We start from the raw sequence: 26,438 nt of genomic DNA, 5'->3' as shown, positions 1-26,438 counted from the left end.
TCTAATGATTTATCCTTTATGTTTGATATTTTCACTTTTCTTCTAGCCTTCACTTTATTCACCTTTTGCATTTTGTTTCAATGTTTCATACATTTTGCATGTACATCTATATGATATACAAACACCACGGTTTTAAGATAACCAAATTGAAGTGTCTGGACTTCACATCTAGTCCACTCCCCTTTATGGCGGTTGCTCTCTTTCATTGTTTAACTCTAGCCATTACATGTGCAGCGGGTGACAATAAAGGCAGCAAGATTGAACTTTACCTTCAAAAGCCAACGACAAAATTAATTTGATCATATCAATTGACTCATGTCTTCATAAAGTCTACGCATCCCTTCTACAACTAGATCAAGCTGATTTTGGTGTGGTGGGGCATCTAATAATGGATAGACCGTCACAAGCAATAATTGACAAACTTTACTTCAATCACTCAACTTTGGTTGATTGGAAACTTTGATAAATGTACAAATCCATCTTAAGAAAGTTAAGCATGTACTTTAAAGGGTACTTAAGTCATGCCATTACACAAGCAACATGATCCATACCAAATACAAACCATTCACAGAAGTGAAAGTCACACATCCAAATGACTTTTCAGCATATGCAATGAAGGGAAATCGAGATTACAACCTAGAATGACAAGATGCCTTGTTGACAAACAAATGCCACAACCTAAGTCCCTGTGCTTAGAAAAAATTTTGGACCTATGAAGGTAGGTCTTGGCTCTGGCACAGTTTCTCTACACATTGCTACTAAAAGAAAAGCCAATTATGTCATCATGAGAATGCTTGCATAATGGATCAAGTGGGAGGTGGACAATGGCTGGGGCAACAGTACATATACTAGCTTAAACCTTCGATACTCTTAGGTATTGTCATGTTACTACTTTTAAACAATCACTTCCTCTTACACCCTCTCCATTGACGTCTAGAAAACTTCACAAATAACCAAGACTCTTTTCCGAAGGATGTAGAGTCATTCTTAGATAAAACACACGAACAACTTCCTGTACTTCATATCATCAATTCAACTGCCTTGTCAGTTGGCAGTTTTACTGCACAGAACTGGGCTTCTATGAGTATCTCAAAAAATAGTGCTAACTCAAAATTTTGTTTGTGAAATGTGCTCAAAATGGAGCACATAACTAGTTGCATCCTTATTCATTTTACCTCTCCCACCATGCACTATACCACATACAGTTACAGAAGATTCCTTCATTGACAGAACATGTCCATCACTTTGGAAAGCTAAGGAAGAAGAACACACGTTACAACCAAAACTTGTTTCAGCCTCCACTGCCAGACAATGCAGCTTGAAGCTACTTCTACAACAACATGAAATTGAGAAAACAGGTACCCTGATAGATGGATTATTTAGATTAAATTCCTTGGCTCCTTCTTTTCAGCCGCTGCTGATTCCATTATAAGGTGATTAAGAAGCCCCTTTATAGCACTGCATGCAGCCAGATTCACATAAGAGGGAAAAAAAAAAAGCTTTCATAACCTTCACACTATATATAATCTGTCAGATGCCAAGGGAAGAAGATTACGCTTCTTTCATCTCTTGTATTTTTTGAGCATCTGTCTCATTCATATTTCGTTTGAACTGCTGCCGAACCATCTCTTTTAGGACATGTGAGTTTCCTCTCTGCCATGAAAGAAGGGACGTGTCAGAAGTTTCATATGATCGGCTAAAGATTCTTACATATAGAAACTATTATTTGAATGAATCTACTTCTTTGATAATATGACATGCAAGGCTTGCAATTTTGCCTATTTAATCACTCCAGAATTTGAAGAACATGGCTGATTTCTCAACATACCCCTTCTATCAGAAATTTGTCCAGTTTGCATGATAGGCAAGCAACGTTGCCAGTCAATTCCCAAATATTTGTGGAACTCATTCACATGGACATGGTTGGACCACTTAATATTACATTCTTCAGAGAAACAAAGGATTTTCAGCTTCTGTGTATATGACTTGGCATGTAATCTTTCTCAAGCAAAAATCACAAGCTTTCACAATGTTTGAACAAAGTATGCTGAAACCCGAATCCCAAAAGAAACTGAGAAACATTTGGTCCAATAATGGAGCAGAACCTGTAAACAGAGATTTTGAAAAATGCCCAGTTGATGGAGGATTTCACATCAGCTTGACCAGTGTGCTTTCGTTTTTAAAAGCATAAAGAAACAGAGAGAAAGAATAGGACTTTGTCATTCAAATGATCATAAATGAGTCGATCTGCATTTTTGGGCTGCATTCACCCCTTCCCACTCACTGCTAGACATCAAACCCTCTAGAGTCTAGACTCTAAACTTACCACAACACACTGCTTGGTGACTAAAATGCCGTAAAACAAACCCCTAAACCCCCCCCCCCCCCCCCAAACAAACCAAAAAAAACATGGCATGTCACCACTGTCCCTTGCGATGACACACACATTTTTAATTAGAGCCCAACAAATGTAGTTAAGTTTAAAATTCAATTTCAAATCTTGACAGCTGAAAGCCATCTGCCCCGTTTCAACTACAATGTCTCTCACTTTGACACAGGGTAGATGGATAGAGGTAATATACCCATAGATGCACATTCAGTTGAAGTGTGCAATTGTGCGAACTACACCCAAGCACAATGACAGGCAGATGGGCAGCCAAATCAGACACAAACTGGTAGGCATTGTGGTGAGGGAGGCAAGAGACCACCATCAGCCTAATCAGACTTGCACATCTACGAACAGCAGGGTGAACCTAATTGCCAGCCCTAGGCAACAACCGAGTAAAAGATGATCAGTGCAAATTTGGAGGTGACCATGAGACCTTTTCCCATGATATTATCACACGCATCAGATGTATTATGTGCAGCACTGTTGGGACGGATCCAGTGGACAGAAGGAGAACAGAGGCTCTACCAGTTGTATACCACGTTTTGACAGCAGAACAGCAGGTTTATTCCAACACTCCATGAATACAGGACAGCAGCCTACTCCAAGATCTTGGAAAACTTCCAGATACATGAGAAACATGAGGTTCATCTTCAACTTCAAGATTGTAAGCTCTGCATTAATATCTATCAAGAGAGTTTCACTCCAGAGCAGGCTTTGCAGAAACCAAACTGGAAGGGCAAGAGATGTATGCTATGTATTGGAATCACACACAGAAAGTGATGGAATAGTTCACAGGCCAAATGAGAGGAAGGTCACTGGCACCTGATGGATATTCAAAGCCAAAAAGGAATATATTGACTATGAAGAAACTTTTGCACCTATAACTAAAGTAATCCTCAACATAAGAAGTTTTATCCCTTGCTCATTGCTTTCACTGGCAGCCATCTCATATGTTCAGACAGACTAAGGAGACAAGTTTACCTTCTCAAAACGGCACAGCATGGCTTAAAGCAGGCACCCTGAGCATGGTAGCAACAGAGGACATGGCAAAATAAAGGCTTTTTCTTGGGGTTTGGGCTGAATGCTGCACACTGCTTAAGAATAGAAAGGGAACCATTAAGAAGAGAGGAGAAAGGGACCAAGCTGTTGCCAACTTACAGGAGGTGAAACAAGGAGTTTCTCAGTCAAACGCATATGAACAAAATCATCTGAAGAGCCCAAATCCTTTTTGAGGCAGGCTTTTAACTTTTGTCTCCCATTTCTTTACACATGCTCAGACCTTGCCAACTTGCATTTGCTGGCAAACATGCTTTCTAGTTTGTCTGCCAGCAAATGATTCCTAGTCATATTCATAAATGAAGTCATCAATTTGCAAATATACACACAAAAAGAAGGTTCTAGTAAGAACTTCGCCAAGATAAAGAATAATGTGCAATTTATCAAGAGCGATACATGTAACTTAACTGCAAATGAGGTTAACTTACTTTCTTGCCTTCCACATCTGCACGACGTAGACACTCTTTAAAAAGCTGCTTGCAACTCAAACAAGAAAGTATGTAAGTAAGCTGTTTCCTCTGGAAGCATCAATTCACAAGAAAGCATTGCATCAATACTTCATCTAATTGCATAGCAGAGGCTATCATCTATATTATTGGGACCACATATTCCAACCAAAGCCTTAATTTTGCCAATTTGAGGATGTTTCAAACTATTTCAAAAATCAGATAATCAGTTTCAACTCATGAAATATTTCAAAACTTCATTCCAGTTCGTCCAATCGTAGGCTATTCACATTTCATACAGAGAAAGCTAGTGAGTATTTGTGCTCATTTCTTATCCAGACCTAACACAACAAATTGCATAGGACAGTGTTTGCTCAAGAGACATTAAAACTTCATTTCAGTTCATCCAATGGTAAGCTATTCACATTTCATACAAGAAAATTCACAAATGTATATAAACTAGGAGTGTTTGTGCTTATTTTTTATCCATACATAAGAAACATAGGATAATGTTTGCAACATATATAATAATGGCATAGATGCTTTGCGTAGTTTGTGCACCATTGGAATTAACTACAAGAAAAGAGGCATTTAGATACACAAGAAAAAGAGACATTTCAATATAGTGAAAGAGAATGCACAAATTGTGAATATGAAAGAAAAAGTAAACACGAGTAGGAATCCACTATGAGAATCAAAGAGTACAATGGTTGAGCACTAACTCCATGTAAAGAAATGCTGATCTATAGAATACAAACACAATCATACAACAAATACACACTGATAAACAAACACAGTTAGGGTTAGAGTAATACAAAGACAATGAACACAAAAGAATAAATCTAAATAATGAATAAATACAATGCACAATGCAGCAGACACACTATGCAAGTTCAATACTGAATATCGAACTCCCATGTCTCAAGGACCGGGGCAGAGACTATGAGCTAAAGAATGTGTCTTACTCTGACAGATCTCAAAATGCAGCAAGCAGCCTCAAAGAATGTCTGGCAACAGCAAACGCAGGTGCTGATCAGTGAGACAAACAGGTAGGTAGTGCAATACATAGCAAAACACAACAATTGTTGATGATGTGGTAAGCAGTCAATGCAGCTGACAAGATGGCATGGCAGCACAAGTGATGATGTAGACAACAAAATGCAACTTCTTGCTGATCATACAGCTCGAACACAATAGATAAGCCATGTAGCAGCAAGCAACAGAGTCTGACGAGTGTGGGCAGCAATCAGCAGCTGGAAAGCAGCACAAACAGGCTGAAAACCAGTTGCCAACAGCAACAAGGGGCTGAACAGCAAGCGTCTAATGATGAACAGCAATGGGTAGCAGCTTGAGCTGAGATATCCTCTCCAAATGGGGTGTGGATGGCAAAGATAAAGCACCTACAAGCTGCAAAAACGAGATTGAGATTGCATGGTGGAGAGCCTATCTATTTATAGATGGCTGGGGCCTCCTCCCAAACAAGGGTTTGGCTCATGTGACACGAATACTGTAACCGCCTTCCTTCAGAGGAGGATGGGTGGTAATTCCCTAGTTACAACTAAATTACAACACTAAGCATTTATTGCAAATCTGAAAATACACAGTTACCTACTAATCTTTGGACAATGGACACCTGGTTGGCCCCAAAATTGGCACCCCTTTCGGTATTTCTTTAGCTTTATTGAAGTCAAAATTGATTTACAATAGGATTTCCCCAATCCCTTCACAATCCAAACTCCCCTTGCCATCCAAAGTGACCAGCAAGTCTTCAATCTAGTTTGCCCCTTGGTTAAGGTAGTCAATTGACCACCACCCACTTCGATAAGAGTGGAAATGTCCCAAATTTGATGGCTGGCCTAATTTCAACTAAAAATCACCTTCAACCTTGAATAATTTAGGACTTGGAGTCTTCAATGTCTAGCATGCTTCCCAAGGCAACTGTAAACCTTGATTTCTGCTGCAAATCAGGGCTTACAGCAAAGAAAAAATGAAATTCCTCGACCTCCAAGGATCCAAATGCTGAGATCTTCGAAGCAAGCTAATGAAATGGCTAGAAAATGTGAGAGAATGTTGAAGAGAGAGAAAATTCAAAGGTTGGTCGCAAGAAATGACTGAAAATCAATCAAATGCAGCTACTGCCTTGTCCCGACAGCAATAAATGCTGTCACCTATACCTAGAGTCAGCTTGGGGATGTTGCCCACCTACCTAGGATCTTGTACAAATGTTGGCTACTCCAAATTTACAAATGCCTACTGATAATGACTGAAACTCAGCTCACGATGGCTCCAGCTTCTCATGATATGTTTTCGAGCAAGAATGAATGATTCTCTCTCTCTCTCTCTTTTTTTTTTCGTAAAAGATAATTGTATTAATTACGAAAAAAAGTACAAGATGACTTGATTACAAGATACATGACGACAATCTAAGCCATCATGTGAAAAGGTTCTAAGTACTACAAGTTACAATGTTATGGCAAGGATGCAGATGAAATTGTCATATGCCAGGGACGTAAGTCCTCCCTAGAGAGCAAATCAGAATGCTGGAGAAGATCCAACTGCCAATACAAGAGGCCCTTAAGCCTCGCAATATGCCGCTGAACATTATAGGCGGAGACAAAAAGAAAAGCATTCCTAATGGTCCAGTTATGCCAATAGCCCCAATATCGAAGAAAATGATACATGAGCTTCATATGTGGCTGTGCAGGAGTGGGGTATTTGGGCTGCCCGAAAACCCAATCAAAGGGGCGTAGGGTGAATCCAACCACTCCTTGCCAAACAGCCGACAAAAATAACCAGACTTTCTTTGCGATGGGGCAAGAAATAAATCGGTGGCGGGCTGATTCCACACCAGTGGTGCAAAAGAAACATTTGCCATTGGAGATTCGTCGCTTGGAAAGAGCCGACGCAAGCGGAAGACCACCAATCATCACTCTCCAAAGAAAGACTTTACATTTGAAGGGTGTCTTGTTCAACCAGCCCTCCATCACTGTTGCCCTCCACCATGACCGGGATTTACGTAATCCCCATAAAGCATTTGCTTTGGTAACTAGCCATTGATGATCTTTAATCAGAATATGATAAACTTGGTTAGCAGAAGCTTTGCTTAAAGTCAGCCGGCCTTGTAGGTCCCAATCCTGCCAGGGATGATCTGAAGCAAGGGCAGGAAAGGGTTGTCTGCTCTGGAGCATCCGCAAAAGCTGTTCCCATAAAGGCCTATATCCCCGAGGGATCCTGAAAAGCCTCCTAGCTGTACGAAAAGATATAAGCACATTGCGACTGGCAAGGGTGGCATCCGCAACTGAAGACAAGCCCAAACGGGCCATCCGGTTGAATTGTGGTCTAAGCTCATGTTTACCTTCCCATGCAAGTAAACGCGAGACTGCCAGCAATTCCAATTGAAAAGAGTTAGTAGCCAAGCGATCCTCCGCGGGATGCCACTGGGCCTTCTGGAGGACCCGTTTCCAGGAGCATACCAAATGAGTAAGCAGCGACGAAAAACTGGAGAACCGCGAATCAGCATTAAGAACATGCCACCAAGAACTCCTGATTTGGGTATTGCCATGTAGAAGCCCATGGCTCTCAAGGAAATAACGGGCTATATCGACCCATGGATGATGATCCGAGCACATGGCACGGAAAAGAGACCAACGGAGTGCCTGCATGTGAGTTTGAGCATCCAAAATAGCTCCGCCACCCATGCGTTTGGGGGTGCACGCATGCGACCAAGAGATCCAGGAAATACCTGCATGCAATGAGTCCTTCCATAGCATGAAGCGAATAGACTGAGTAAGAGCATTCAGAGTCGTAGTAGTCCAGGGCAACAATGGCAAGAAATATGTGAGCATTGGCAACATAATTGTCTGGGCCACTTTGAGGCGAATATGGAAGGGCCAGGCTTGAGATTTCCAATACATAAACTTAGCCACCATTTTCTGGGAAATCCACTGCAGAAGCTGCTTTGGTGGAACGTCAACACCCAAAGGGTACCCAAGGTGCCTGACAATGGAGCCACGAGGAACAACCAGACCCTGCCAGTCCAAGGACTGCAAGTCCGACTCCGTGCAGCTGAGAATGGCTGATTTGAGCGTATTGATACGAAGGCCGGACGCCTGACCAAAGATGCCCCAAACATCCAATGCTCGTTGAAGGTTGTCCTTGTCCGCACGCAAAACCATAAAAGTATCATCCGCCAGGGATTGGCTAATGAAGTGCTGTCCTGTAGGAAGCGACAGACCGGCCAACTGAGAAGAGGCTGCCATATGGGATAACATTGAAATAACAGGATGTGTCGCAAGGGCAAAGAATAGAGGGCTCAAAGGGCATCCTTGTCTGACAGAGTAGGCAAGTACAAATGGCTCAGTAACACCTCCGTTCAGCATGACTCGCGAAGACGCTGCAGCGCTAATGATGTAGATTAGACGCAACATCCGGGGACCAAAGCCCATAGCAGACATAAGTTCAGCCACGAAAGACCAATCCAGATAGTCAAAAGCCTTTTCCAGGTCCAGTTGAATCAGTACTACCTCCTGATTAGAATGCCTTGCATAATCAATAGCCAGTTGAGCATTCAATACATTGTGCAGAATATTGCGGCCCTTGATGAAACCATACTGTAGAGGGTGCACAATGGCCGGGAGATGCTTATGAAGCCGATTCGCCATTACTTTGGAAAAGATTTTGTACATTGAACCCATCAAAGAAATGGGGCGCCACTGTGTCAACTTAGATGGCGAAGGAACTTTGGGAAGCAGTTTAATAAGGCCTTCTTTCCATGAGGAAGGCATAATCCCCGTTTGCCACACCTGCTGAAACAACGCCTGCAATGGCTTCGCCAGTTGGGTAGCAAAAGCTTCAAAGAACTCATTGGTGAGACCATCCCAACCCGGACTTTTATCCTTGGGCAAGTGTAACAAGACGTCCATAACCTCTGCCTCACAAATATTGGACTCCATAGTAGCTTGCATGTCCTGCGGAAGCTGATTGCGGACCAGGTCAAAAAAACCGGAACGAGCCTGAGTGATTTGGTCTGAAGGTGGAGAAGTGGAGCCGAGAAGGTCACGGAAATAATTCCTGCACATATGCACAATAGTCTGCGGTTCCAGGATAAGGTGGCCTTCTGCATCCTCGAGTCTGGTCATATTCTCCCGAGCAGGAGAGGCATGGAGAGCTCGAAAGAACTTATGGATCTGACATGCACTATCTTGCAGAGTCTCTGTCAGATGTTGCAGTTTGGCCTGCTGATATGATTTCAAGTGGAATTCTTTAATAAGATCAGCCACTCGCATGGCCAGTGCAAGCAGAAATGCATCATCCGGAGTGTCCACCAGCAGAGAACGAACCAAAGCCAGCATATCCTCGGCTGCCTTGCGACGCTGCCGACAAAGAGAGGCATGATAGATCCCATACTGCCGAGCAACCCTCTGCACATTAGAGAGCAACCTTTCAAATGACGCAGTGCCCTGAGAAGAGAAGTCCAAGAGGAATCTGTCAATCAATTGCTGCATATAGCCCTGAAAGATTGCATGCTTCAGGTAGGACGAATTGAAACGCAAAGGGAGTCTCTCCAAAAATTGCTTGAAAGGTGCAACGGGTTGTGCAAGCAGCTCAAGCTGTAGAGGGAAATGGTCCGACAAGGCATATTGCTGCAGCACTTTTATTTCGAGCAGCTCGGGAAGAAAATCATCATTCTGCATGATATATATACGGTCCAATCGCGACCATGTTGTTGCATACTGGGCAAAATGGAAAGTAAACCCTGTAGAAGACGGGTGTAGCCAAGACCAGAGATCTTGCTTAAGAACAGCAAGAGCCAACGCATGCCACATACGACTTTCCGGCGCATCCATCACCGAATGCTCCGATGTGGACTGGGAAGAATCAACACACATATTGAAATCCCCCATGAAGAAGCCCCGTCTGCCAAGTGACAAGGAGGTCTGCAAAGTCTGCCAAAGCGCCCGACGAGATAAGGAATCATTCGGAGCATAGAGGCCAAGTAGCCATAAGATTTCCCCTTCAAATAAAATTTCAATCACCAAAAAACGGCCATGAACATCATTTTTAATAAGAACCGGCTGATATTTGTTATGGACAATCATGAGCACACCCGAATAATGCATGGCCTGTGTCCCTACATAAAACAATCGAAAGCCATGGCAATCTACCACTTTTCCGGCTTCACCGTGACTCTTGTGCTCAACAGCGCACAGGACATCCCACTGATTTTCATGCAATACAGTCCACATGGCATGTTGCTTGTGTCGAGAACAAATTCCTCGCACATTCCACGTGGCTATTTTCATGTGTATTCAAAACAAAATCAGGTACGAGGCACAGCTTGCCTCAATTTGACTTTGTCAGCGAGAATGTCCAGGACGCCCTCATCCAAGAAATCCGCCAACACTGCAAAAGAGTTCCGAGGACCAGATTTGGAAGTAGACGGCATATCTGCTAGCTTGGGGGTGGAACGGGGATAACGACGGTCCCACGGGGTAATGACATTACCTCTGGTATCAAATGCCAGCTTAGCAGGGGGACCCTTTGGACGATCCGAATACATTTTCCTGGCGGGCTGATGAAGGGGGGCAGAGGAAACCATAGCAGGAGCAGAGCGCTCGGAAGACAACATTTCCTTCCTGCGCATATATGTACGCATGGAATCTTGTGAGGTAGTAGGCACAGTGTTCTCCATGCCAACAACAACCCTGTTGGCTTTTTTTGCACGTACTTCAACCCAATTAGTGGCACTGGAATCCAAGCCCGAAACCTGTTGTTTACCTTTGGCCAGAGCTTGGGGCTGATGGGTAGCATCCAGCGACGGGGCATCACACACCATATCTTCCATGGGCGGCGCAGCATGGCCAACATCAGAAGTGTGTTGCTGTTCCGGGCATTCGGCCATAAAATGCCCCAACTGTCCACAGGAAAAGCAATGGCCTGCAAAATTGCCCCATTTCAAACGAAAGTGTAACGGGTGCATGCCAGAGCAATTGAGGCGTAACCAGGCAGGCCTTTTTCTTGCAGTGTCCCATAGCATACACAAGCGGTTGCGATTCACAGCCCTGAGACTGGGAGGGACCAGAACAGTGCCCACAACGGCCATAGCATCCTTCAATAGTGGCCAATAAACAGCCGGACAATTTTCCACCTCTACCCACACAGGGCATTCGCGTTGTAGCAGACGCTGAAAATCTGCCATTGGACGCCATGGAACCACATGAACCAACCGGCGTTCAAAAAACAAAGGCAGTTTAGACAGGAGAGCAGCACGGTGCGTCTCCGATTTCAACAGGACCTCAAAAAAGCCCCGGGAGCCAACAAAAATCTCTTCAACACATTCCCCTTGTAGCAGACTGTGCAACCATTGGCGAATACGGGAAAGCAACGGGATTCGACCAGTGAAGAAGAGTATCACAGCACGATCATAAAATACCGAAAAGGAGCGTAGGACAGTTTTTGGGTCCACGGTGGCGTCCAAAACATCATCAGGTGCAGAGTCAGAAAAGACTTCCTGATTATGTTGAACATAATCTCCAAGCAAAGTGTTTGCAAATTCCAGCAAATGCTCCCAGTCCACTTCCTGAGAGTCCACAGGATCCGAAGCAACCTGAGCATAGGACCGATCCTGAGAAACACCTATCTCTTTGGTACGTTTACCCGCAGGCTGGATGTCGAGACCAGGGGGCATCTCTTCGTTGCACGGAACCATATCCTCAGGTTCCTCAGCATCAGAATCCGGGCCAAGTGCTGCCACTGTTTGATCTATGAAATCCAGATCCAAACCAGCCATCGTATATGATGATTTGAACTCGAAGGAGGACTGGCCCTGTCTCTTGCCGGCTCTCTCGCTCTCCCTCTTTTCTGTACAGAGGCGCTGTCCAGGGGTGTACTCTGCAAGGACAGCGAATGAAAACGGAGCTTTACCTGTCACGGTGCAGGGGCAGAAGGGCGAAACAAAGGCCTGGCGGTCTCCACGGCAGGACGGGACAGGCTGGGGTGCCGGGCAGGGATCCGTCAGTAGCGTCCGGGGACAGGGTGTCAGTGGCAGGCGACCGTGGACAGGGCGTCAGAGACAGGGCGGCTGGCCGTGGACAGGGCGCCAAGAGCAGGACGCGCTGGCGGCTCCAGGAGCAGGGCGTCTGCTCCTGACGGCTCCACGAGCAGGGCGGCAGAAAGAGGGCGCTAGGGATTCCGCTGGCGGCACAGGGAGCAGGCGCGAATGTCAAAAACCAGGCGGAGATGCAGGCGGCGACGATGTTGAGAAAACGCGAAGGACAGGCGAGCAGAGGCGACGACGGTGCTGACGCGAACGGGGGGTGACGACAGGCAGATCTTCAGACTGCGACGAGGCAGATCGAGGTGACAGCAAGGCGCGTCAGACCAGGCGAGGGCAGGGCGGCACGAAGCAGGGGCACCATCGCGACCTCTCTCTCTCTCTCTCTCTCTCTCTCTCTCTCTCTCTCTCAAGCCTTCGTTTTTGCTCTCCCAACCTTTCCCACGTTTTTCCCAACCTCCCTTTGGAAAATTTAACAAGTGGCAACCTTTCCAAATGAATTTCCAACAATATGCACATTATTATATTAGTTTTTAATTTAAAACTACTGAAAATTAATATGATAATTATTTTGATGTCCAAAAAAATAGTTTGACTAGTCGATAATTAAATTGGCTAGGTCACTTCATCTCTCAAGTGTCCCTATGTCTTTTTTGACTATGAGATCAATGTCAAGTATCATAACGCCATATCTGTAGTGTCACCAATTGACACTTATTGCCAAATAAATGACTTAGGCCAATAACTAGCACCAGATATCACCTAGTATCTCTGTATCATAACTAACTAGAACTTTTGCCTTTGACATCTACTGATTCTCTTGGAACCCAAGCTCATTAATTTACACTAATCTCAGTTGTGTTTCACATGTGTAACATTTACTTAAACATGTGATTAAAAATTAATCCACATTTAAGTGAGACTTGTAAAAATCATATCCTCATGACAAATACTCTTTAGAAACACATTTCTTTTTAATGAAATTTTGGTGATTTAGTTAATTAAGCATGTTTTAGGATTATTTTAAATGGCTAATCAACATAAAATGCATTTTCAGCTCAACACCCCCTTTCAAGCCCAAACCTAGAACCAAAAAGGATTGTACTAGCCCAAGCTAATATATTTCTCTCTCTCTTCCCAAGGCATCCCACCCCAAAGCAACCAAAAGATGAAACAAAGAATGCACATCGACTGCCCAATGACCTACCAAGACTACAAAGGCAATTGTTATTTTACTAAGAAAGCCCAAGTGATCACCCCAAAGAGACCAAGGCATTGATCAAAGGATGCTCGTCGGCTACCCAATAGCCTACCAAGCAAGACCTACCAAGGTAGATAAAACCACAGTGCACATTTTTGGCTTTCAGTAAGAGCTTTTGATCTTTCGTCCTATTGAGTAATCTATGTCCCTAGGGGAGAATAAAAGAGATGGTCATTCCCAATAGATAATAAAACAAATAAGTTATCCCAACCACCACTGGGTGTCGATGAAAAATAAAATGTACAAAGACATATGGGGAGTATATAAAAATGCAAAAAAGAAATATGAAAGCAAGCAAAGAAAGATTGCCATGTACATTGCCATGAATATAGTGGATCCAAAGTCCACCACTCTTTGGCAAAAAAGAGGTAAATACACACAGATGTATGTTTACAAGAATAAAATGTAAATGCATGAGATAACAAAAAGAGCAATGCAACGATGCTACTTGAATAGTGCCCTCCCGAGGAAATTGTTCACTTGTCCAAGTGTCCTTTTATAATCATAGTCAACCAAAGGATGCGTATAATGATATAATGTTCAAAAAATAAATGTCTGTGAAGCAATAAATGAACCAAACTCCTATCACCTCAACAAAAGAAGACCCCAATCTCTCAAAGTGGAAGGAAAACCCAAAGGAAATCACCCTTCCCCTATCAATCTAAAGTAATAGGAGAGGATACACCCACACCGATTCTAGGTAGAAGATACTAAAAAACAAAACAGTTAACTTGCTTAGTCATAATCTATGCAAAATCGTCCGATCAAGGCACAAACTCTAGATGGATGATACCTAGCTCAACCTACTCTATGGTGAAGTGATAGTGGGACATCAACATGTCGGATCTACTAAATTGATGATGGGGTTACCAACTATCACAATAGCACTCTTGTTGTCGCAGAAGAGGACAGTCGATGAAGCATATGGAAAGTGAAGCACCATCAATAAGCTCCTCAAGTGGACCACCTCTGTGGTACCATCAAAGAGGATGATACGCTACCTCGACTATGGAAGCAACCACCATCTCTTGTTTTCAGCTAGACCAAGAAATGTAAGCCATACCCAAAGAGAAAATGTAGCCACCGTGGGATTGTCAAGTGTTGAAAACTACAATTTAGTATGAATTAGGGTATTCTTACAAAAGCAAACCATGACTATAAGTTATTCCATATGAATAAGTACACCGAATATATCTCAATGCATGCATATAAGCAATCCAATGTGACATCTTAGGCGCATTGAAATATTGACTCGGTAAAGAAACCAAGTATGCAAGGCCTGGCCAAGTATGAATCAACCAGACTAATTTTCCTATAACCAACCTATAAGTATACTCATCGAAGGGCTGAACTAGAAAATCCTTAGAAAGCTTGGCAATGGTAGCAAGAGGCGTGGCCACATGCCACATTTGATCAGTTCAATTCTACTCAACTAATTGAAGGGTGTGCTTCTATTGTGAAATAAAACATTATCCCCAGATCGAACTACCTCCATTCCCAAGAAGTGGAACAACTGACCAAGATCAGTCATCTCAAATGTGGAACAAATTTGGGCTTTTAAATCCACCATGATAGCAGAATATGAGCTTGTGATAAATACATCAGTAGCATATGGAAGGATATAGCTGACCCCCCCTAAAGTAGATTTGACATATAAGTTCGGGTCATAAGGGGTAGAATGGTAACCATGAGTGCAAACGAACTCATCCATCCTACAGAACCAAAAGTCCGATGCTTTCCGCAAACAAAAGATCTTATCTTTGTTGGGTTTCAGCTACGCCCACGCTCACAAAGGAGTGTCGGTGATCAATAGGACACTAGGGCACTTTTTACTCTCGGTATGAGAGGTTTTTTCCCCCAGACTTGTTGTCTTCTTTCGTACGTGCTTATGTTACACACTTACGAGCACTTATCATGTTCAGGTGTGAACACCTCCTACAACCCTAAGGTTTAAGGGTTGTACTTTTTACTTTCAGTTGACACTCTTTCAATCTATTGCATTGGGTGTCGTGCTTCACTCTCTACATTGTCCAATCCTCTCACCCTCTCACATTTCGTATCAGAGCAGGGTTCAGCTCTGCTCAACCTCCAAGAGTTCCCGCACAGTCCAGCTCTGTCTAGAGCAAGACTGCAAGTGTTGTCCGTCTCCTGCAACAGCCGCCACTGCCCAATATGTCTGTCACCTGTGGCACGCCAGGTCCACCATAGCAGCACTAGGCTTGTCAATCGACAACTGCATGTGCCCTGTGCCAATGCCTAGCAGCTAGCCAATCCACCCCACCAATCTGCCTACACCCTCGCTTGCCTACTTGCGACGCCCCTACCTTGTAAGCAAAGCCCTTGCCTGTGACGCCCCCGCCTCTAACGCCACCTGCCAGCGACCATGCCGCCCAACCCTAGTCTGTGCAACCCCTGGCCTATCCTGGTCTACGCAACCCCTGACTGGTAAGTGCCGCCCCTGCCTCTGACGCCACCTGCCAACAACCACGCTGCCCGCCTAGCCTTGGTCTACGCAACCCCGGACCTGTCGCCCACCTGCCTATACTAGCGCCCGCCTTCTCCAGAGTCACCAGCCACCACCAACATGCACCTACTGCCCCACCTGCAACTTCTCTTTTGCACTCTGGCCCTGGTCTGCCAGCCGCCTCTGTTGGCCTAGCTCGCCTAGCAGCTGCTCTGTTCACTACCTGTGCCGTCATCCCGCCTTAGAACCGGAGGTACAACTTTTTTTTTTTAATTCTATTCCAAATTCATCTTTGGAAAAAGAGATTCTAGAAGGACATGCACAGAAAATAAGAATACGTGTCTGGGACACGATTGATGCAAATTTCTTGGCAAATAAGTTAAGAATTTTGGGGATTTTGGGGTTTTTGAAGATATTGGCACATGTACTATAGTCTCAGTCAGAGATAGACTATTTTAGACAATTTTGGGGCAATAAATTTTGGGGTTTTTGCTCATACAGTGTTGCTGAACATTGAATGCACCTTGGACAGTGTGCAATACAGACAGTTTTGACAATGTACCTCAGTGTACTAATTGCAACAAGCTATTTGCTGTAATTTTTGGAAATTTTGGAGATTTCCAGGTTAGTCCAGCTTGGGCATTGCTCTTTTGCCTTCTCTTGGTATTGATTATCATGGCAAATCAGGGAGGAGATGTATTTACCTATATATCCAAGGAGGACAGATTGGATGGTAACAACTACTCACTTTGGTCCTTCATGATGAAGAATGTGCTTGTTGCGAAAAATCTTTGGGATTATGTCAATGGAGAAGAAGTTAGGCCCAAAGTTGTGGCTCCTACTACTCCTCTAGGAGGACGTGGACAGCGGGCACCTCAGTCTGTTCAGCCTACTCCACTTCAACCACTTCCCCAAAGATCAGCAGCTCAAAAAGCATGGGATACACGAGATGCACAGGCTTTGTCGTTGATTGCATTTGCAGTTCAGCGGTCCATCATCCCTCACATTCTGTTTGCAACTTCTTCATGAGAAGCTTGGCTAGCTTTGAAGCAGATGTTTGCTAGTAAGAATGAGTCTCGCATCTCTTTCTTGAAAAATGAGCTTGAAACATTGAAAATGGATGAGGGTGATTCTATGCAAGATCACTTCAATAAAATTTAGAACTTGCATGAGCAACTTATGAATGTCGATGAGTACTATTCAGATGCACAGCTGATATCTACTACATTAAACTCATTACCTCCTTCTTGGCTTTTCATACAGCCCTAAACCTCACCATGAGGATTGCCCCATAGCCTATTTCCTTTCTTCAATTAGTTAGTTTGCTTCTAAAGGAGGAGCAAACAAGAGGAAATAGTGGTGTGGATGTCATAGCCTCTGAGCAGGCTTTTATGGCTAGACAAAAGGGCAAAGGCAACCAAGTAAAGAATGCTCCACAAAGCTCTGGGACTTCTGGCACTTCACAAGGTAATAAAAAACAAGGGGGCACACAAGCCAAGAAAGGCAAATGCCATTATTGCAAGAAGCCAGGCCACTACATCACTGAGTGTAAAAAGCGCATTGCTAAGGAGAAGAAAAAAGGAGTCAGGGATGTCTGTTTCTAATGCTCCTTCCACTACTACTGAGTCAATATCCTTTGTTGCAGACAGGGACTATTGCTTTTACACATGCAGTTATGACTCTTCTTGGGCTGATAGAGCATTTAGCTCTACTGAGGATGCAGGCACTTGGTTTTTTTACAGTGGTGCTTCTAGGCACATCACATCTCGCAAAGATTCATTTGCTTCTGTTGGTGCAGCTCCAGTTGGCAAGTCTATACAATGTGCCAACAATGCATCATACCCTGTTAGAGATATTGGGGAGATTGTGCTCACAGCCATTGATGGGTCTATTCTCTGCCTACAGGATGCTTTGATTGTGCCAGATATAGAGAAGAATCTGCTCTCTATTTCATCTTTGGCACGTTGTGGATTGCAAGTAACCTTTGATGATGATAGGTGCATGGTAAGAGACAAGGAATACATGACTTTGGTCTTGATTAGCACTTTATGTCATGGGTTATATGAGTTGAATGCTCTTTCAGTTGATCCCTCAGTATACTTGGCATCCACTCTTACTCCTACTATGATACATGCAGAGTTATGGTATGCTCGGATGGGGCATGTGAACTATGGTAGCTTGATGCTCTTATAGCGTACACAGATGCTAGATGGATTAGCTCTTCTAGAGAGACCTCCTGAGCACTTGTGCGAAGGATGTGTTTTAGGGAAAATGCATCCGTATTCGTTTCCCCATGATATTGCTTTTAGAACCATAGCCAGGTTACAGTTAGTGCACTCAGATGTATGTGGGCCTATGCAAATAAAGTCATTGGGAGGATGTTACTAATTTGTGACTTTTATTGATGACTTTACTTGCTTCTGTTGGGTCTATTCTTTGGTGAAAAAGTCAGAAGTATATGATGCATTCTTGGCTTTTGTAGCACTTGTTGAGAACCAATCTGACTGTAAAATAAAGACTCTCAGGTCAGACCGAGCTGGGGAATATATGTCCTCTATGTTGAATTCTTTTTTAAAGTAGAAGGGCATTGTTCATCAGTTCACTACTGCTTTTACTCCACAGCAGAATGGGATTGCAGAGAGGAAAAGTCAATCACTCATAGAGATGGACAAATGTATACTGAAAGCAAAGAGCTTGCCATAGTTTTTGGATGGAAGCTGTTATGTGTGCTTGCCATGTTTTGAACAGCCAAAACATTAAAAAATGTTACACCTTTTGAGGCTTGGAACTGTTAGCAGAGTATTTGTCAGCTCATGTGTGAGTCTGAGCTTGATCTGGGCTGGGCATTTTTATTAGGTATTTTAGGTATTTTTTTGGTGTGGCATTTTATGCCAGTGGAGCATTTTTATGCACCAGTCGGCCAGCATTAATGCTGTCCGACCAGCATTTATTGCTCCCCACTTTTCAGCCTATTTATACTCAGTGGCTCCTCCTCAATCATCATCATCATCTTCACCATCTGCAGACTCTGTGGAGAGAGGAGCCAGTACCAGTGCCCACGCAGCCAGTGACTCACTGTTGTATGCGACTGTCTCGTGTTCAGATATATGGATTCCATTTCCCGTGCATACATCTGAGTTCTCATCTGTATCGTTTTCTTTTCTCTTTTTGTCTTGTGTTTCAGCAGTTTATTTCAGCACATGTTTATGCTTCCACCGCTGCTCCACTTCTGACATGGTATCAGTTTTCAGGATTTGTGTTTCTACTGTGTTTTATTGCTGATTTCAAGACTGTTTTCCCCTTTTCTGCTCAGGCAGCTGCTGCTCATTACAGGCGACCTGTTTGACCTGCGTTTTCTGCAGTTTTACCATCGCCTGCTGCCTCCGCACCCTCTACTGCCTGCGTTCTCCATCAGCAGCTGCTGGCAACAATTTTCTACCTGTTTTTCTGCAGTTTACAGCCTGCATTTTGCTGATTCAGCATCTCTCGTGGCTGGGTGACTGTTAATTCATGCCATTTTTTCTGTTTTTGGCAGTTTTTAACTGATTTTTTGACTTTCTGCAGCAGATTTTGTCTTCTATTGATCAGATTTTGGGCTATCTTGCATGTGAACTCTCATTTTCTGCAGTCTGTGCTTGTGTTTTGGCTGTGTTTCCTCTCTAAATTCCATCTCTTCTCTACTTCTCTTCTTATCCTCTCCATATGGCTCCTCCGTGCACTTCCACTGATGATAAGTTACATGGACCTGATTATCTCACATGGAGTGCTGTCATGAAAGCTTGGTTTGTGCAGAAGCGGTTATGGTACATCGTCTGTGGAGCTATTCCTCGACCTCTCCGTCCTTTTCCTCTTCCTGACGACTTTGATGAGGACAACCATGAGGAAGCGGTGCTCACATGGGACTCGGACGATGCCCGTGCTTACTCCGCGTTGCTTCGGTGTATTTCTAAAGCGGTCTTACCGACGGTTACCTCCTGTAGGACATCTCCTAAAGTATGGCAGAAATTGCAGTAGATGTACGAGGCACCTTCCACCATGCGGGCAGTCACACTTTATGGCCAGCTCCAGCAGATGAAGTTTGAGCCAAAAGATACTATTCAGTCTTTTCTTCTTCGTGTTACGCAGGTACAGGACCAGCTTCGGCACATGCAATCTGCTCTTCCTGAGGCACATCTCGTCGGGACGGTCCTCTACAAGCTCCCCCCGGAGTTTGATGGAGTGGCCGATGCTTTGCGGGTGCAGACCTCATCGACTCCTGTCAGTTTTACACATATGACCTCGATGCTTCTTGAGGATGAGACATCCTTGAGATTACAGGGGCGGCTTCCAACACATTATGGAGGCGAGGCTTATGTAGCTTCAGAGAGGGGTGACGGGAAGAAGTCGTCGAAGGCCCGATGTTACCACTGTGGCAAGAAGGGACATTTGCGGAAGGACTGCAAGACGTTAGCTGCTTCCAAGAAGAAGGAGCAAAAGACAAAGCGGGATGTTGACTCTACCGATGAGTCCTCTCCTTAATCAGACTCCGACTCAGATCCTCCGACCAAGGTGAAGTCCAAGGCGCGGAAGGGATCCTTTTCTTCGGATCGCGGGAAGGGCTTGGTGGCCCCTTCCTCGGCTGCTTTCTAGTGGTGGTGATGAGGTCATCCCTCACGACTCTCTTGTGCCAGAGAGGGAGTGTGAACGGGTGTTCAGATGGGGCAGCCGCGCCTCATCTATACTTTTATACAGGTGCACAGGTTCTAGAGAGGGACGTCCCTGATGCATCAACTTTCGTCTGGCGGAATCACATCCTGGAGCTGGGATTGACATCCAAGTTCATGATGAGCTGGTTATCTGACAGAGAGCGGGAGGCTTTCGTCTGGAGCTCACATGAGGGGACACTTTGGCGGTCTGGCCAAAGGAGGGGAATCCATGGTCACCTATGTTCAGGGGCATTTTTGACAGGATGGTCTTGTATGCTCCTACGAGACATTGGTGATGGACACAGAGACATGCTATGATCTTCTCTATTTTCAGGTGTTTGGTACGATCGACATCGACATCAGGTTCTCTTCGAGGCACCTTGGTGGTGGCTTGATCACCCACTGCTTGGGTATCCATGGTTCTACTTGGTGGTTCTATGTTGTATAGTTTCTGATCCCTTTTCATTATCCTATTGTATTGTATCAGATCACCCATGATCTGAGAGAGGGTGTTAGCAAAGTATTTGTCAGCTCATGTGCGAGTCTGAGCTTGATCTGGGCTGGGCATTTTTATTAGGTATTTTAGGTATTTTTCTAGTGTGGCATTTTATGCCAGTGGAGCATTTTTATGCACCAGTCGGCCAGCATTAATACTGTCCGACCAGCATTTATTGCTCCCCACTTTTCAGCCTATTTATACTCAGTGGCTCCTCCTCAGTCATCATCATCATCTTCACCATCTGCAGACTCTGTGGAGAGAGGAGCCTGTGCCAGTGCCCACGCAGCCAGTGACTCACTGTTGTATGCGACTGTCTCATGTTCAGATATATGGATTCCATTTCCCGTGCATACATCTGAGTTCTCATCTGTATCGTTTTCTTTTCTCTTTTTGTCTTGTGTTTCAGCAGTTTATTTCAGCACATGTTTATGCTTCCACCGCTGCTCCACTTCTGACAGGAACAACCCGAAACCTTCTATTGGGCACTTCCGTACCTTTGGGTATCTTGCATATGCACACATTCCCTAAGTACTCAGAAAAAAGTTGGATAACAAGGTTGTCAAATGCATTTTTATGGGTTATAGTAGTGAGAGCAAAGGCTACAAACTCTATGATCTTGTATCTAAAAAGGTATTTGTCAGTAGGGATGTACTATTTGATGAAAAATCAGAATTGTCCCTTGTTGGTTTCAACACATATTAGGCTTCCCGTGATGTATTTGAAGGGCTGCTGCCCATTTCATTTGGTGATTCAGCTAGTGTTTCAACAAGTGAACTTAATGTTCAGACAGTTGGTCCATTGGAAAATGCAGAAAATCAGCCATTGGCTGATCTAAATATTCAGCAAAGTGCTGAAACTGGAATTCAGCAAGAGCTTGTACATAGTCACAAGGCAAGACAAATGCCTAGATGGTATTTACAAACTATGAAAGATAGTCATCTGGATGCACCCATGGCTGGTCGTACTAGAAGGCAAGCTTGTATGCATGATACTACACATACCATGGAGTTTGTTATGGCAGCAAGTACAATTGATGATGAGGAGCCTGAATGCTTTGAGGATGCACAACAAAGTGTGCATTGGATGGCAGCAATGTAAGCTGAATTTCATTCTATCATTAAGAATCAAACATGGGATTCAGTGTCTTTGCCCTTTGAAAAAAAAGCCATTGGCACAAAATGGGTCTACAAGCTGAAACAGAATGCAGATGGATCCATTGACAAATATAAGGCAAGGCTTGTAGCTAAAGGCTATGCACAGAAGAAAGGCATTGACTATGAGGAGACATTTGCTCCTACCTCCCAAATGACTACCATCAGGTCTATGGTTGCTTTGGCTGCCCATTATGGATGGACTGTGCATCACTTAGATATTAAAAGTGCATTTTTACATAGGGAACTTCATGAGGAAGTATATGTACAGTAGCCCATAGGTTTTGCAGTTGAGGGATCCGAACACTTGGTTTGCAAGCTGAAAAAGGCTTTATATGGCTTGAAACAAGCTCCTAGAGCTTGGTATGCAAAGATTGATGCCTTTTTACTCAGCCAAGGGTTTATAAATAGCTCATCTAAGTCTACCCCTTACGTATGTAAAGAGGGGGGATCCATGTTGATCATTTGTCTATATGTTGATGATCTTTTGCTTACAGAGACACATGCTGATCAGATTGCAGCACTTAAACAAAATTTGCAACAAACTTTTGAGATGTCAGACTTGGGGTCTTTGCATTATTACTTGGGCATTCAATTCATACATGATGCTAGAGGTATTGGTTTATCACAATCAAGATACATTGGTAAACTTCTTGAGAAGTTTGACTTACAAGATTACAAGTCAGTCTATACACCAATGGAACTTGGATCAAAGCCGTCATTACATGATGACAGTGATTTGTTTGATATACACACATATGCTCCAACAATTGGATGCCTTATTTACCTATGCAACACTAGGCTGGACATACAATTTGTAGTTTCAGCCCTGAGCAGATATATCCATTAGCCACGCATGTCACATTGGCAAGTTGTTAAGCGTGTCTTTCATTACTTGCAGGGTACTAGATCTCTTGGATTATTTTATGCCAAAGGGGGATTATTGCAATTACATGCTTACAGTGATTCTGATTGGGCTCGTGATTATGATTCACGTCACTCCACTAGTAGCAATTGTTTCTTTCTTGGCTCATCTTGCATATCTTGGCTTAACAAGAAACAATCCACTGTTGCCACATTGTCATGTGAAGTTGAATACAAGGCAGCTTTCACTACCACAATTGAATGTGTATGGATTAGACGCTTGCTAGCTGGTCTGGATGTCTCTGTTACAAAGCCTACTCCTTTGTTCACTGATAGTTAGAGTGCCATTGCAGTGGCACGAAACCCAATGTTTCATGCACGCACGAAACACATTGAGATACATTATCACTTTGTCAGAGAGAGGCTATATGCAGGTGATATCAGCCTTGTCTATTGTCCTACTCCTTTGTTCACTGATAGTTAGAGTATCATTGCAGTGGCACGAAACCCAATGTTTCATGCACGCACGAAACACATTGAGATACATTATCACTTTGTCAGAGAGAGGCTATATGCAGGTGATATCAACCTTGTCTATTGTCCTACCACCAATAATGTGACAGACATCTTCACCAAAGCTTTTCCTCATGACAAATTTGAAGCATTTCGCAATGCCTTCAATTTGATCTCCTTTGGTGGCAGATGATCCTTGTATTTTTTATCACTCCTCACTCCAAGGGGGTTTATTGGGTTTCACTCATGCCTACACTCATAGAGGAGTGTTGGTGATCAGTAGGACACTGGGACACTTTTTACTCTCGGTACGAGAGGTTTTTTTTCCCATACTTAGTCTTCTTTCGTATGTGCTTATGTTACACACTTACGAGTACTTATCATGTTCGGGTGTAAACACCCCCTACAACCTAAGGTTTAAGGGTTGTACTTTGTACTTTCAGTTGACACTCTTGTAGTCTATTGCATTGGGTGTCGTGCTTCACTCTCTACACTGTCTATTGCACTCTCAGCTGAGCTTCGATCCTCTTAGCCTCTCAATCTTTACAATCTATAAAAGAAAATTTGGAAGGTTGCTTCTTGTAGACTTCATCCTCTAGGTAATCATTCAAAAATACACTTTTGACATCAATCTAATAGACGGCCAACTATAATGAGCGGCCATTGCAACCAACAAATGGAAGGATATCAACAACGCAATGGGTGCGAAGATCTCATAATCGATGTCATGTTTTTGTTAAAAGCCTTACACAACAAGGAATCTTGTACCTCTCTAAAGTTCCATCACCTTTCAATTTAGCTTTAAATATCCACTTGGTCCCAATGACTTTCTTATGACTCGAATAATCCACCAAGGTTTAAGTCTCATTTCAGTCAATGCTCTCAAGCTCCTTTTCCATGGCCTCTTGCCATTGGAAATACTTGAGAGTTTCCTACCAACTCTCTGTTTGCAAATGCGTTGTATAATCTGTTGTAAAAATAGACACAAATAAAACACTAGATACAAGATGAATAGATCTACTAGGGCACTAGATTCTGCACATGGATTAGGAATGGGTAGCAAATCCAACTCAAACGGCACTATCTCCAATATAGTAGGTGGAGAAAACAGTTTAATGTCCCTCTCATCAAGAACTGCATTTCTCTGAACAAGCACTTTGTTCGTTTGAGGATTGAACAAGTGATAGACTATTGTATCGAAGGAACAATAAAAATCAGGATATCGACTCAAGGAGTAAGCTTTCTTATCTTATCATCAAGGGTGCATGTAAGCATAATATCCAAAGACACTAAAGTGAAAATCATAGGCCAAGTGCCAAAAAATGTCTCAAAGGGTGTCTTTTATAGGACCACCAGTGGGGCACCAATTAAGAATGTACATTGAAGTGTTAACAGCCTTGACCCAAAGGCACTTGGAGAGCTCTTCTAGGAACAAGATAGAGCTTGCCAAGTTCATCGCATCCAGTTTCTACTCTCTACAACTCCATTTTGAGAGGGGAAGTTAGTAGGGGTGAGCTGATGACGAATGTCATGCTCCTACAAAAACTTAGTAAACTTGTGGACGATAAAATCACTACCCTATCACTCCTTACAACCTACACAACAACCCGTCTGGTTATACATCAAAATCATCCATGATGAGTATTAGGTGGTACTTGGTGTCAATTTGAGCCTAGCGGATTTATTTGACCCATAAGTATCAATGGTAACACTAGGAATTCCGCATTAATTAATTTATTAATGCCAATTTAGGGGTCAAATAATGCACAGGGCCATTTGGTGTTTTTACCAAATAACTGAAGACTCATTAAGTAAACTGCTTCATCCACAAAATGCTGGCTGGCACTGACTGTCAAATTCTCCTTTGCGGAATGTCATTAGTTATGAAAATTATTGTAACGTGGCTTATGGTCATCGAGCAAGTGCAACACTTCGCAACGAGTCCAGGAATTGTAACTTCTAGATACACAAAGAAGTGCAAGGCCAAGCAATTCAGTTGAGATCGATCCAACAAAAATGAAAGCAAATGTCTTTTGATCCGTTTGATCTCGGATTACTACACCAGATCCTTGAACTTGGATTATAAGGTTGCCAATTCAATATGGCAAGGATGTGATAAGCCTGAGGAAACAGAATAACAGAGCTTGGAAAGGGATCCTATGGCCATGGGACTCAATGTTTTGAACATGGAAGGTATTCTGTGCTGGTGCCACTGACCAGAGGTGCAGAAAACCAACAGCAGAAAGCCATTTAGAAAAGATGAAGCCAAGGAAAAGATCAGTGCTAGAACTAGCAATGCCATTGATCTTGCAGTGGTTGAGTTTCAAAACAGAGGCCCGGTTGAGCAATACCTGTCTGACGTTGTAAAGATTTGGAACCTTGGCTTCCATGGCAGCCGCGATGATGCAGAGTTGGCCTGTGTCTCCTCGGTTGGTGATGCCCTCAGGTCACTAGGCTACATCCATACAACCAAAGACCTTTCCCTCCAGTTCCATTTCTCGTTTTATGTCTCTGATTAGTCTGTTGATTGTTTAAGGTTTAAAATCCTTTATATCTTCATGAGAGACACTAGGTGCTCCACACTAGATTGCATCGCTGTTCTTCCGTTGCTTCGCACCGAGGTTTAAAGGGCCATAGTCACATTTTAATGCACAACTCATGTGGTAAGAAGGTTTAGAGACAGTTGAGTCACAAAGAAACCAATCGTGTATGCATGTATGTGTATGATTCATATGCATGTGTCCATTTTTGTGATCTCATAAGCTCATTATTTTTACAAATATAGCTAAATATGTTTTTTGTTCTTATTTTTCATACTTTTATTGGTGTTTTTATTTTTTTAATTGAAATTCAATTAGAAATAAAAAGCATAAAGCAAATGTTGTTTTTCTCTTCTTTGAGTGCCTTTTTTTTTTAAATATGGAGAAGAGGAGGGTGGGTGATGGATGAGACACGAGAGAGAGAGAGAGAGAGAGGGGGGGGGGGGGGGGGAGAAAGAAGACCAAAAAGAGGAGGGCTATGGATGAGACAGGGGAGGAGAGGGATGCCTTTGGAGGG

At 43.4% G+C, this 26,438-nt stretch overlaps 1 protein-coding gene across 2 annotated transcripts; it reads right to left on the bottom strand.

Moving 5' to 3' along the window:
- Positions 1–962: 962 nt before the first annotated feature.
- On the bottom strand, positions 963–26,019 carry EMB2786 (COMPLEX 1 LYR-like protein). 2 transcript variants are annotated; one of them, XM_087668010.1, is made up of 5 exons: positions 25,733–26,019; positions 3,874–3,918; positions 3,548–3,711; positions 1,556–1,653; positions 963–1,458 (listed from the first exon to the last, which is right to left on the bottom strand). In XM_087668010.1, the coding sequence occupies exons 3-5, from the start codon at positions 3,581–3,583 to the stop codon at positions 1,380–1,382; spliced, it is 213 nt and encodes a 70-aa protein (XP_087524136.1). In that variant the 5' UTR covers positions 3,584–3,711; positions 3,874–3,918; positions 25,733–26,019; the 3' UTR covers positions 963–1,379. The 2 variants fall into 2 exon arrangements, with proteins under 2 accessions (XP_087524136.1, XP_087524135.1); XM_087668009.1 differs by lacking the exon at positions 3,548–3,711 and having other exon boundaries at positions 25,733–26,006.
- Between the last annotated feature and the right edge of the window lie 419 nt (positions 26,020–26,438).

This window comes from Lygodium microphyllum, chromosome 26, assembly GCF_053477565.2.
Source record: "Lygodium microphyllum isolate KBCC chromosome 26, Lygodium_microphyllum_v1.1.10, whole genome shotgun sequence".
Lineage (NCBI taxonomy): Eukaryota > Viridiplantae > Streptophyta > Polypodiopsida > Schizaeales > Lygodiaceae > Lygodium > Lygodium microphyllum.
The sequence above is the reverse complement of the archived record's forward strand: the minus strand, read 5'-3'. Positions and strand labels throughout refer to the sequence as shown.